A 12,637-nucleotide genomic window follows, 5' to 3' on the forward strand; every position below is an offset into this window, starting at 1 on the left:
GGGACAGGTCATTGGCTGGAAGTTATTAGTGAAGTAAATCAGGGGTAGAGAGTCGAGAGATCAAAACCCTGTCTGACTTTTGTTTAAGCAATTACCCATTTAAAACTCACAATTCAACTACTTAAAGTAATGAAGTGTAAGCAATGGGCTTAATGCTTTCTCACATATATCATATAAATACGATTTTTGAATTGAAAACTTAATGCTTTCTCACAATCAAATTACAGACCTAGTTAAATAAAATAGGAAAATAGTCTACTAATCAAGATTCAACTAAAATGAAAATGTCTAAGAGTGCTTCAGTAAAGTTCCATTCATCGGAAAAACATGCAGCACTGGGACAAACCTCACTGCTGTCCTTCTTAGCTTGCAAAGTAGCAACTATATCCAAGCATTTCTCTATGTCAGGAATCTTTGCCTGCATTGAGTGAAGGAGTAGTAGTCAATTGTCCACTTGTTAGCAAAGATAACATTATAAAAACATCAAGCAGTTTAAAAGAGAAACTCTCAGAATGACTTAGACTATGTCAAACATGTAAAATTCAAGGATTTGAGCAATACAGCATCTAAACAGCAACTTATAAATGGCGGAAATGAAAATTGTCAAAAATGTATGACGCAATCTATATTTAGCAGGCTGGATTAAGAGGACACTCCCAATTCTATAAACTTGTATGCATAAGATGTAACAGTTCCTTTACACCACTATAGTTGGAAACTGTTCGCTATGCATATTTGGTGCATTCGGACAAAGAGAAAGAGACAGCACTTTCAGAGGAAAGGCAACTTCCAGCTTTTAAATCTTCGTTTTTGGTTGGTAGATCAATAATGCTTCATACGTGGCAATAGTGATGTTTAAATATTTGGATGGAACTTCTTCTGTATACATTAACCTAACCTGTCCATATTTCAATGGTCTTTTTGTATTGGGCAGGTATTCCCCCCTCTGTGGCAATCCTATGATATGAATTCAACCTCTACATGTCAACAAACAAATTCCCTTGTGATGGAACTTCTTCTGTATACATTAACCTAACCGGTCCATATTTCAATGGTCTTTTTGTATTGGGCAGGTATTCTCCCCTCTGTGGCAATCTTATGATATGAATTCAACCTCTACATGTCAACAAACAAATTCCCTTCTGTTATCGAATTCTAAAAATGAATCAAGAATTAAGTTTAAAAAAACCCGTACTGACAGCTTCAAAATGTGGAGAAACCTATATATAATAAAGGAAATTGTAAAAAGGCTTAGGCTTCTATATTTTGAGGATTCATGTAGTCGACCCCAACTAGCTTGGGATTGAGGAAATGTTGCTGTAAAAAGTCATTACTCTGAAGAGTGACGAAACTGTAACCCTCATATGTTGGTCCCATTACAACTAAGTTTGGGCATGTGCTAAGAAGAGTATCCTATACATGGCTTCTGCATGAGCAATAGATTCCAAATGCACATTCTAAATGTAAATTCTATTTTGATTTCTTTCAATGACATGGGAGGACTATCTCAGCTTTAAGACTTTTCATCTCGGGAATCGCAGCACTAGATGCAAAGTCAAAAGTACAATTCCCTAATTTCCGTCCACCTTACGGAAGAATCAACAAAGGGCCAGAGTGACATAACAACATCTTCTCTTTTGAATTGCATTATGACCCTCTCAATTCAAAGTACAAGTCAAACCAAAGAAGTAAATATTAGGAATTACTTAAATAGGGATGAATACTGTGAAATTAAACAAAAACAGTGTACCTGAAGATCCCTCTGCTGGGCCAGAAGTTTCATTTCAACCACTCGGTACTGCTGAAGTCTGCAAACGAAGAACATATAAACAAAAGGAGACCATAAGTAAAGTAACCACTGATTAGAATTTCTAAGGCAGGACTAATTAGTCTGTTCTCGTATCTAATCTGGAGCTTATGATTTATTAGTAACAGAAATAGTTAACAGAATGCATGAGATACCATTCATAAAGCTTTTGTTACATGAGTTCTATGTTAAGACTGTATTATACGCGAAAAATCATAGGATTGAAACAAAAGCAGAGTTCATTTCTATTTTTTCGGTAAAAAGATATAACTTCTTTGATTTGCTTCTGAAAGACAAGTAGAACACAACATGCAATGATGCCAAATATGTATTAATTGATCAACCGAACTCAGAGGTATTTTAAGTCAAACTTCTGTCATCTTGCTTTTATTGAACTTTTACGCAATTAAGAGCATGCACACCATGCTAAATTTGTTTTTACGACGCTGAATAGATGATACAAGAAAGCATATGCAAAGAAGTTATTATAAGTTCAAAACTACCAACATTTTTTTTTGGGAAGGACTTCTAGAGACTCAGTAGAACGATAGGAGGACATAAAGACTATGGGACTTTGATAATAGAACAGCACATATACTGAATAACCACAAATTCCAGTCATTGCAAACAGAAGTACACACACTTTTCATATTTGTAGTCATACTGGTGAAGAAAGCAAGGGAAGGATAGTGATCGCTTTGGGAACACATCCAATCGAAGTTGCATTTCAGTGCTCCCCTAAAAAAGAGCAGATGGATCCCATCGCCTATATCGAACACTCATTCCTATTTATTAATAGAAAGATCTTCGTCCTGCAGCTCAGGAGAAAGTTCAATAATGTGTAAACACCTGAATGAACTCATGTGGACACTTCTCAGCCCGAGGATGGGGACCTCGGGCCTTCGCAAAATCAACGGCCTCAACGGAACTAGATAAGCATCTACTTGTCTAGGTGAAGTCAGCCCGAGAAAAAGGAAAAAATTGACGTTATTTAGTCAAGAATGGATTTAAGGATCTGATTGCATAAGATTTGATCTATGGTTTGTAAAGCTGTAGTGGTCTATTGTCCCTCCTTTTTCTCTCATCATTTCCTTCTCTGCTTCTTGTCCTCTTTATTCTTTGCACTTAAATAAGACCTCACCCTACTTATAAGTGCAATAGAATTTCCAAGGCCTAATCAGTTACCCTACTTATAAGTTAATAGGATTTTTTTGATAAAGTTCATTTTTTTTTATAAATACTTATAAGCGTAATAGTATTACCAAGGCCTAATCAGTTTTTTCATTTTTTCATTATCATTCAACAAACTTACACAACCAAACCTGCAATTTCATTCCAACGGTTATCAAATCCAAACCTGCTCATATAAGTTTAATCTCCAAAACAACATATTGCTTTAGATTTCTCAGCAGCCCCAAGTACAAGGACTCCATCAGAATTTAGTGAGAGACTGACAAAGAACAGAGAATCTATCGGTCAAGGTCCTACTAACCATTTACTACAATGCTTTCTTTAAAACGAGTCAATATAACATCTACTCTTGTTGATTATTTTTTTTCCACATGCTGACTTTTCCTTGAACCAAAGGTCTATCGCAAAACAAACTCTCTACCTCCTACAATACGTATAAGGTCTGCGTACACACTATCCTCCTCAAACCCCACTTGTGGGATTACACCGGTAATATTGTTGTTGTTGAGTTGATATAGCATCAACGTCACTAAAGGTCTAATCTTTGCCAACTATTTCACCTTCGGTTTGGATAAAAGTTAAATATCAGCAAGGTTCAACATTCATAGAATAACAGAACTCCCAACAATACAATATCCTGAAGACTGAAACTATACTTGGTGAATAACCAATTTCCAATTAATATAACTGAAAAATCTCTTTCAATATATGATGACTCATGCACTCAAGGGTGTGGTTTAGTCGTCAGTAAAGTGGATTTAGCACCATGAGGTCGCAGATTCAAATCAAACGCTAATTGATTGCCTTTGTGGACATAGTTACTTGGTATCTAGATGCGAACAAGCTGACCTAGACACCATGAATTGGGCAAAACATTTCTTACCAACAACAATTACTATGCCTAAGTCCGAAATAAGTTAGGATCGGCTATATAAATCCTCACATGTTCATTTAAGCTCGTTTCAAATCATCATCATACAAAAATCGAAAACGGACCTTTCTTGTAGGAATGCAAGAGCAGAGTTAACATCGAGACCAGATTGGCTGAGATAAGACTGAACGTCTTGCACGAATGATGCCGCCGGTATACCTCTTCTCTCCGTCACTTCGCCGGTGTATGACGAACACTCCGCCGCCGCCGCCATCGCCGTCAAAGCTACTTCACTCTGATAGATTCGAAAATAATTTCGCTTCAGTAGTGAAGAACAAGAAGAAGCACAATATGGAACGACGTCGTTAGGTTCGGCTAATTGACGAAACGACGCCGCATGTATTGAACAAATTTTGACCAAATGGTAATTATTCCACACAATAGGTTTCATATTTGTAATTTTAAATATGTAATTTAGGATTACAATTTTAAATCTCAAATTCTTTAAAAATAAAATTATACATGTATATATATGTAATTTTTTAAAAAATAAATAAGTATAAAACTGGACTCACAAGTTTATATTTTGTGATAAAAGATTCATTGTTTTAAATTTTGAAACAATAATTCATGGTCCGCTCAATGAGAAAAAATTGATCGTATCATATAAAATGATTATATTGAAAAATCACTAATTGTTACTATTGTTTACTAGTGATTTTTTAAATAAAATTATATATATTTGAAAGTTTATAATCATAAATGTTTATTTATAAGAGGAACATGTAACGTAGATATATAATATGTTAATGTAACACTTTAAGATTTCTGATATCTTGTTTACGAACTATAGTTTATTCATTTGATAAGATTATTTAAGAATTGAAATTTTTTTAATAATTTTCGTTTTAAAGGTAAAACATTTCTTATCAAAAGCGACTCGCGACTCGAGCTATATTCTAATTTTCTTTTTTTCTTTTGGAAAGTGGAAATGCCAAGATACCTCTTTGTTTTGGATCTAGTTGATGGTTTAGTGAACAAAAAAAGAAAGGAAATAAATAGGTCACATACACTAGGGGTTAAAAGTGGTGATGATTGAAGATAGTGTTGGGCCAAGTTTGGAGATTGGGCTAATTCAAATGTGAAAGGAAGCCCATTTAGTTGGGAGGGATAACTATGGGGAAATATTTTTGTACACTGAGAAGTCGTTTTGTATGCAATTTAAGATATTATAATTTTGATATATGTATTTTTGTTGTCAGATACACTATAATAGAGAAATAAATAAGTAAGATAGGAGAGGGAATCGAGCGAGATTCATATGTACTGTATATACATATGAATAACACTAGATATATGTATATGTATGTATCTGGAGTGATTCATACCAAAGAATGGTGAGCAAGATGAGAGAGAGAGGCGAGTGAGATTTTCTTTGAATAACAAATACATATGAATCCACTTGAATATAATGTATTTCGAACAAATTATACATTAATTTGATCACATGTATCTGGACATATCTGAAGAAACCAAAATCTTGTAAGATACGTGATATTGCAAACTAGATTATATTTAAGTAATCAACTACTACTAAACTAACGAGATATGTGCAAATTTTCCATTATTTTTTATTTTTTATTTTATTAGAAGTATTAAATTATTTATCCTACCATTTATACTAAAATAATAGAATAAATTACGAAATATAGTGAAAGAAATAACTAATCCAAGATAACTTCTCATATTTAATCAAACAAAAAAGAATATTTAGTGTTAGGTGTGGAAGTATGGGTAATGATGATCATATTAAATTAATGAAGGACTCCATTTTCGAAGTATTTTGAGATCTAGATTTTTAGAGATTGTTGATCATGTTAATTATTCTCTCCGTTTATCTTTATTTATTATTTTTGACATATCAAGAAAAATCAATTATATTTTTCTATGTTTTTCCTAAGCAATAAATACTCTTTTTTCAAATAATTTTCCAAGACTTAATATTATAACATGATTTAATAGGAATAGTTTGGTAAAATAGTATATTAATAATTATTTTCTTAATAATGTGCTAAATCAAAATGTGACAAATAAAAATGAACGAAGTAAATTAGAAATAAATACATTATGAAATCACCTACTACACTCAAATAATTGAGACTATTTTGTGCCAAAACGTGATTCCTGAGTTGTGAATAGATGTTTTATTTTTTTTCACTAAGTTATCCTCACCTTGGTATTACAATATATATATATGTATGTTAAAGTTATGATTTCAAAACATGATTAATAAGATTAATTTGATAAAATACAAAATTAATTTAAAAAAATTAAAATGTGCATCAAGTTGACATGGATTTAGTAATACGAAAAGTTGGAGAGTCGTCTAAATGTTTATTACTATGACTTTTTAAATATATTTTAAATTACTAATATTGAATTTATAGTATATTCTTTTCAGACAATATAATTAATTACTACCCTTTTTTCAAAAAATAAAAAAAGTTATATTACACGAATAGAATTTTAAGAGTCAATCAATTCTATATGTTTTCAAAAATACTTCAAGTTTTTAATTTTTTTAATTTATAGAACTTTTACATCGTTTTTTCATATAATACAAGTAAAAGGAAATAATACTTATCCTTTTTAATAATACCCTTAATATTAATTACATATTTCTCAAATCATTTCCTTATATCTAAAAAGGCTAAAGTCATATGCGGCCCCTTAGAGTTGTCTGCATAATTCATTAAACACTTTAACTAGGACTGGTACCTATTGAACACTTCTATTGTTCAGAATAAGTACCTATTTGACACTTTTTGCTGATATGGCAAGGAAAGTGTAATACACATCCATTCAGCGCGTCAGAACGTATTTTTGATTTTTTTTTAAAAAAAAATCTCTTTCTTCTGCCTTTTTCCTTCTTCCTTAGCCATTTCTTCCAAAACTAATACCATTTCCGCCGATAATGTTGCCACCAACACCTTCCACCCTTTTCTTTTCTCTTGCCTTCTCTTCCTCCCTCCCCCTCACCTCTATCATATTCAACTATGGAAACACCATTAGGATTTCCTTCTCCATTTTCTTTAAATTTGTTCGATATTGTGATCTTATTTACGGGAAAAAATATAGACTCATACAATGACTACTCTATTTCTTCTTCCATATTTTACTTATCGAAAATATATCTAACAAATTAAATTTAAAATAAAAAAACGAATCTGCTTAGATGATTATTTAGTCAATGATTTTATTGATATCTAAAATTATAAATGGTTCTATTTTGTAGGTTCATGTATTGACTAATTTTTATGTATATGCAATTTGCTATTTTCAACTTAAAAAAAAACAGATCTGAAAACAGAATAGTGGGTTAAGAGGATTTCAAGGTGATGACAACTATGGTGGAGGAGGGGGCTATGGTTAAGAATAGGATTTAAAAGTGATGACAACACTTCAATTTTTTCTTTTTTCTTTTTTTTTCCCCATCAAAATGCCACATGTACGTAATTTATTTGTCAATTTTCCACGTCATCGTAAGTGTATTACACACATTTCATAGTTTAGCTGATTGTCACAAAAGTATTCAAAAGGTTCAAATCCGAATTAGTAGAGGTGTCCAATAGGTATAAATCATAATTGAGGTGTCTAAGTGAATTATGCGAACAATTTTAAGGGATCGTCCATGACTTAATCCATCTAAAAAGTACTACACATCAATTAAAATAAATCTTATGATAAATCTTCATATTAATTATTATTTTTAAAAAATATCCAAAATCTCAACGAGTGAAATTCTTTTGAGGGGCTATAAATAGATGGTCCAATTGCCTTTCTTGTATAATAATTGTGACAATCTAACCTCATGTGTCATATATTAGTGTTTTGAGTTGTATAAATAAATTTTTTAAAATCGAAGCAAATAGTGTATATCGTAAATTTAAATTATAATAAATATATAATATTATTAAGAAAAGACAAATAGTTGAATATTAATGTTCTATTCTATTTCTAATATTAATTTTTTTACTTATCAAATTATTTTTTTAATATCTGTAATCATACATCAAATACTATTTGTATATGATATAATATTCATATTTATCATTGTTTAATTTATTGAGAGGTATAACAAGTATCAAAGTGGAAAGTAAAAGTTAAAGAGAGGGAGTATTTATCGATTTCAGTATACTAAAAGAAATAATATTTTTCATATTTATAGATTTCAGCATACTAAGAGAAATAATAAATTTTCATATTTTGTATTTTAATATTAATTACATATTTCTCAAGATATGAACTATACCTTAATTAATATGAATGTTATAATGTAATATTTATATTAATTAATTTTTTTAAAAAAGTCTATATATATATATTTATTTATTTTCATATTGCTTTAATATACCACAAATTTCGTTGGGTCCCAGAAAAATAGAAAAGGATATTTAAAATAACACTTTAAAAATTCAAATGGTTGAAATTTTTGTGAGGTGCTATAGAATGGTCGTTGTCTTTAATTAATCAATTAATATATGGCACGTGAATAATTAATGATAATTTAGGTAGTAAATTTCATCTTTTTAGAGGAAAAAACATAATTTTAAAATATATTTTTTTTTTAAAAAATGCATTAACAAGATAATATCAGCATATCCATGTAATGTTGTTACATGAAACAGCAAAATTATTCATACAATGTCTAATACTTATTCCACAAGTACACTCAAAATAGTAGTACAGAAAGAGTTGAAAGAAAGCATAGAAATAATCTATCTAGTGATATGCGCGATAAAATAATCTAACTCCATTTGAGAAACACCCCCTTTCACTGTAGACTTTCTCACGGCTTCTCCGAATTCTTTTGCTCTTTTTCTAATCTCGTCTCCTTCTTCTGATGCCATTAACTTCCTCACGACATTATCAATGGTGGATGCAGTGACCATCTCATCGCGTTTCTTGTCCCATTCCGTTATAACCAGGCCTATTTTCAACATTTCTGTCAACAAAAAACCGTTTTTTGGATGGTCAGAGTGTGTGGGCCAAGCAATTATTGGGACTCCTATAGTAATGGTCTCTACACAAGAAGCCCAATCACATGCACACAGGAACCCGCCAATAGATGAATGAGCCAAGATTTCTGTTTGTGGTGCCCAATCTCTAACTAGTAACCCGACCCCGTTTACTCTTTCCTCAAACCCTGCATGAAACTCAAATTTTCTATTGAGATCTCCCCCGAGATAAATATCTCCATTATCAGGATCATTCATCAACCATATGAACTTTTGTTTGCTAAGCTCTAAACCCATCGCTAGCTCCTTAATTTGTTCATCAGAAAATGAAGTCAGCATATCATAAGATACGTAAAGAACTGAGTTTGGAGGTTGTTTATCCAACCAATCCAAACAGGGGAATCCATTTTTTTCTTTCTTAATAGGCCGGAGAACCGGTCCTATCGCCCATTGCTTCTTATCTTGTCCAATTCCAAGCAAGTCGATAAAAGTATTACTACCTTCCATTACTTTGCTTGTATTATGAATATCACCCGCAGAGCTCCTCCCTATATACTGTACTTGAAAAGATGCTATTCGCATGATCTCTTCGCAATACCATCCTTCAGAGGATGGTAGCTTTTGAAGTAGTTGTTGTTCAATAGGGATAGGCAATCCAACATGAGGAAATAAGTGATCACAATACATACCAAAGGCAGAAATCACAGGGCTAAAGATGTATGACTCTGCATTATCGAAAGATGAGATATCCTGAACATTATAACACATTAGACAATCATGTATCATGATAATTCGTCTTGATTTAGACGAAATATCATGTAAGAAGGAAGTAATGGATTCGCGGAGATGCATGGTAACATTCCAGAATAAGTGGAAGTGTTTAGGTACTTCACTAGGGATTTCAGGGTCGAGTGGAGTAGGAATCATCTCGAGGTCATGAAAATGAATGTTGGCTAAATCAGAAGGATTTAACGCGGTAGCACGAGTCTTAGTATCGTGATTATAACTAGGTAGGCTAAGATAATGAACAGAGAGACCATAAGAAGAGATTAAGCAAGCAAATTGAAGAAAAGGATCAAGATGACTTTGTGTTTGAAATGGAACCATAACTACAACAACTTCATCACCTAATTTTTTCTTCAAGTTTGCAATATTCTCAGTGTTATCCATTGAAAAAACACTTAATTTTTTTTTTTTGGGGGGATATGGAAATGTTTGATAAGAGAGTGAGTGAGAAGTTAGAAGGAGTTACTCCTTAAGTAGGCATTTGGGTTTGCAAAGAAATAAAAAATTACTTCACTTGAAAGCAACCACATGGAGTAAGGTCTCTCTGTCTCTCATGACATCCCAAATAAACCATAAGTTTTTACTATTGAAATAAGCAAAATCACTAAATAAGGGTCTTGAAAAATTTCGGTCGAATTTATTGTTCCGTACTAAACTTTCGTGAGGACCTATTACCTCCCTAGACTATTTAATACAGTAATTTAAACATATTTATTTGCCTATGTACACATAAAAAATAATGTAAAATTATAAATAGTAATGTGTCCACGTAGACATATATATGCCTTCAAAATACACTACTGAATAGAAACTTACTAGGGATAAATGGTAATTTTATATTAAAACTATGAGATTTATGTAATTTACGCAAATTTAAATATAAACTCCTCTAATTCTTGTCGAGATAATAACCAATGACTTTCTTAGGCCCATAATAAATGGGCCGTAGTTGGCCCAATATATGAAGTAAAAACCCTAATTCCAGTCTCTGGGTTAGTATATGTACAGCTCCAATGCTTTAAATTCTATATACTTTTTCTTCTTCCTCTTTGTTATTTTCATTTTTTCCAATTTTTTTTTGTTGTGAATTATTGTTTTGCCTCTGAATTAAAACTGTTGAAATAATTAAGGATATAGTTTTATTTCTCTGCATTTTTATGCAAAAAGGCATAAATTTATTGCAGGAAAGTTGAGTCGCTTCACCCGTATTAATTTTTACTAGGTGCAGTGAATTTACATCCTGTTAAATCTAAAATTATATTAATTTTTTTGTTTGGGGGTTTTTTTTTTCCTATGATGGCATGTAATCTTTGAGACCTGAATTCTCTATTTTGATGACAAATTACAAGCAATTTTTCTGAGGATTTTACCCCATTTTTTTATTATTTGATTTATTTTCTATGATTTGAATGATTGATAAAGCTACACCAAGTCTGTGTAGTTTGAAAAATAAACGAAAGCTTAGTGTATCGAGTTTTTATTTTTTAATTTTGAGATGATGATCGCACTGGGCTCTGAGCAGTTTATTAATAAAACTGTTTATATTGATGCACAATTGCTGCCTAGAAAGCTATATCTGATCACTATTTTTTTAAATAGAAAATTTGGTTTAGCAGACGTTTGACGTTTGGATATATGATATGAAATTTTTCGTATTATAATTATTTTTATCTCATTGTTATCCTAAAGATTTCTAGATTTGGGAATTTTTAAATGTAAAATTTACTAATTATTTTTATCATATTAAAGTAAAATTTATAATTCATTATCTTTATTTTTTAAATTATCTATATCATATAATAACTAATTGTGTTGATTTGATGTTTTATACTATTCGGTTTGAACTTTTAGTTTTTGATTTTGAAGAAGTATATCTCAATCCAAACCAATATGAATTTGATTCAGTTTGATTTATCTTTTTCTTTTTGTTTGAGTTTTTTCGGTTTGGTTAATTGTTATGTCAATAATTAAAAATATAACAATTTTCAAAAAGTAATATTGAATTTCTTAAATATATTTTTTAATATAGTTAACCGCAATATTTAAAAGTATATCATTAGGTTATCTTCAAATATAAGAAAATAAACTAAATCAAAATGAAAACAACTAAAAAGAGACAAAAATAATTAACTCCAACTAAAAATGATTATATATATATAATTTGATTTTTTCATTTTTCTAAATCTACAAACGAAAAAATCAAACAAAGTAAATTATAATTCCAAAATCAAATCAAGAATACAAAAAACCAATTCAAATTAAAATTCAATTTGATTTGATTCGATTTTTGGTTTAATCCAAATAGTACACATTCGTAATAATGACTATTCTTATTAATGCAAAATTCTATTTACTTTGATCAACCAATGATTTGAAGTGACAATATTACCTTCTTTATTATTTTTTTTTGGTAACAATTTAATTTCAATTTTTTACAAAAGAGTCTGATATACCCCTCAACTTTGTCATTTGGAGCTGATATACCCCTCGTTATAAAAGTGGCTCATATATGCCCTTACCGTTATACAAACGGCTCACATATATCCCTGACGTTACAAAATGGCTCACATATACCCTTCATTTAACGGAAGTTAAAAAATTAGTTTTAAATTTATATTTGTTACTTCTAATTTTAAAAAAAAAAATTATTTAGGGGTATATATGATTCTTCTATCAAAGTTCAAGGTATATTTTAATTTTTTTCATACATAAATTATTTTTTGACTTCTTTTATTATAATTATTTGAGTTTCTTATTCTTATTTTGTTTTTTTCTTTCATTTCTTAGTTTAAAGAAAAAAAAATTAAACTATTTTTTTGTTATTGTAATTTAATTTCGTATTCGAAGAAAAAATTTGGTCATCTACAATAAGTTTTACAAGAATATTAGTGAAACATAAATAAATTTGATTATCAAAATAATAATTATAAATTATTCATTGAAACAAAAAAAAGTCAAAAAAAT

The 12,637-nt window shown here is 30.5% G+C and overlaps 2 protein-coding genes and 2 non-coding genes across 4 annotated transcripts in view; 2 read left to right on the forward strand and 2 right to left on the reverse strand.

The window, feature by feature from the left end:
* LOC107018554 (probable prefoldin subunit 3) overlaps positions 1 to 4,236 on the reverse strand; it is a 5,866-nt gene extending 1,630 nt beyond the window's left edge. The window contains exons 1-3 of the mRNA XM_015219062.1: positions 3,995 to 4,236; positions 1,751 to 1,808; positions 347 to 418 (exon numbers count right to left, since the gene is read on the reverse strand). Of these exons, the coding sequence (XP_015074548.1) occupies positions 347 to 418; positions 1,751 to 1,808; positions 3,995 to 4,143 (279 nt within the window). The 5' untranslated portion in view covers positions 4,144 to 4,236. The remainder of the gene's footprint in view (positions 1 to 346; positions 419 to 1,750; positions 1,809 to 3,994) is intronic.
* A 4,272-nt stretch (positions 4,237 to 8,508) lies between these two features.
* LOC107020926 (zeatin O-xylosyltransferase-like) lies at positions 8,509 to 10,457 on the reverse strand. Its single transcript, XM_015221456.2, has one exon. It carries the CDS (start codon positions 10,055 to 10,057, stop codon positions 8,648 to 8,650), a length of 1,410 nt encoding a protein of 469 aa, XP_015076942.1. The 5' UTR covers positions 10,058 to 10,457; the 3' UTR covers positions 8,509 to 8,647.
* A 505-nt stretch (positions 10,458 to 10,962) lies between these two features.
* LOC114077400 lies at positions 10,963 to 11,038 on the forward strand. Its single transcript, XR_003578706.1, has one exon. It is a non-coding gene; the product is annotated as a small nucleolar RNA R66 (small nucleolar RNA).
* Positions 11,039 to 11,164: 126 nt separating this feature from the next.
* Positions 11,165 to 11,256, forward strand: LOC114077412. Its single transcript, XR_003578717.1, has one exon. It is a non-coding gene; the product is annotated as a small nucleolar RNA snoR118 (small nucleolar RNA).
* Positions 11,257 to 12,637: the final 1,381 nt, after the last annotated feature.

This window comes from Solanum pennellii, chromosome 5 (genome assembly GCF_001406875.1).
Source record: "Solanum pennellii chromosome 5, SPENNV200".
Taxonomy (NCBI): Eukaryota; Viridiplantae; Streptophyta; class Magnoliopsida; order Solanales; family Solanaceae; genus Solanum; species Solanum pennellii.